Genomic DNA, 671 nt, shown 5'->3' on the forward strand with positions numbered 1-671 from the left:
GGAGCCTTATGTCAGCGCACAGACATGGCAGACATCACCAAGACCTACTTCAGCGAGCCGGGCTCCTACTTCTGGGTGGCTGAGTCTGGGGAGAAGGTGTTGGGCATGGTGGGGTGTCTCCCAACAAAGAACCCTGGCTTGCGGGGGAAACAAGTGGAGCTGTTACACATGTTTGTGGCCTTGGAGCATCAAGGCCAGGGGGTAGCCAAGACCCTGATCAGGACCCTCTTCCAGTTTGCCCGTGACCAGGGCTACAGCGAGGTGATCCTGTCCACCAGCGTTCTGCAGCGTCCAGCCCTGGGCCTGTACCAGCGCCTCGGTTTCCGCAGGATGCACGAGTTCTGGTTCTCTACCATCTGGAGGATTTTGGACATTCCCAGTATCTACTTCATCTACCACCTTCCCTCCGCCTAGGCCTGTGGGGGACACAGCAGTGGGCTGCAGCCTGAGCCCGCGTGTCCATCAGGGCGGATGGACGCTGCTGCAGTGACGAGCCCTGCAGTCTCTGGGCTGGTGTGATGACAGCTTCCCCCTCACTCGCATCAGCACCCAGTGGAGGGACGTGGGTGTGGGGCTTCTACTCCACTCAGCCTTGTTGACGTGTCTGCCTGCTCCCTCTAGTGTCTTCATGATGCTGCATTATAAAAATTCCACATAACAATGGAGAAAAG

The 671-nt window shown here is 57.8% G+C and overlaps 1 protein-coding gene across 1 annotated transcript in view; it reads left to right on the forward strand.

Moving 5' to 3' along the window:
- The window catches only part of LOC102844537 (probable N-acetyltransferase 8B-like), a 1,886-nt gene extending 1,472 nt beyond the window's left edge, over window positions 1–414 (forward strand). The window contains exon 2 of the mRNA XM_006881000.1: window positions 16–414. Within this exon, the coding sequence (XP_006881062.1) occupies window positions 16–414 (399 nt within the window). The remainder of the gene's footprint in view (window positions 1–15) is intronic.
- The last annotated feature ends 257 nt before the right edge of the window (window positions 415–671 follow it).

The sequence above is a fragment of the Elephantulus edwardii genome, unplaced genomic scaffold (genome assembly GCF_000299155.1).
Source record: "Elephantulus edwardii isolate Elephantulus edwardi_28Jun2011 unplaced genomic scaffold, EleEdw1.0 scaffold00011, whole genome shotgun sequence".
In the NCBI taxonomy this organism is placed as follows: Eukaryota; Metazoa; Chordata; class Mammalia; order Macroscelidea; family Macroscelididae; genus Elephantulus; species Elephantulus edwardii.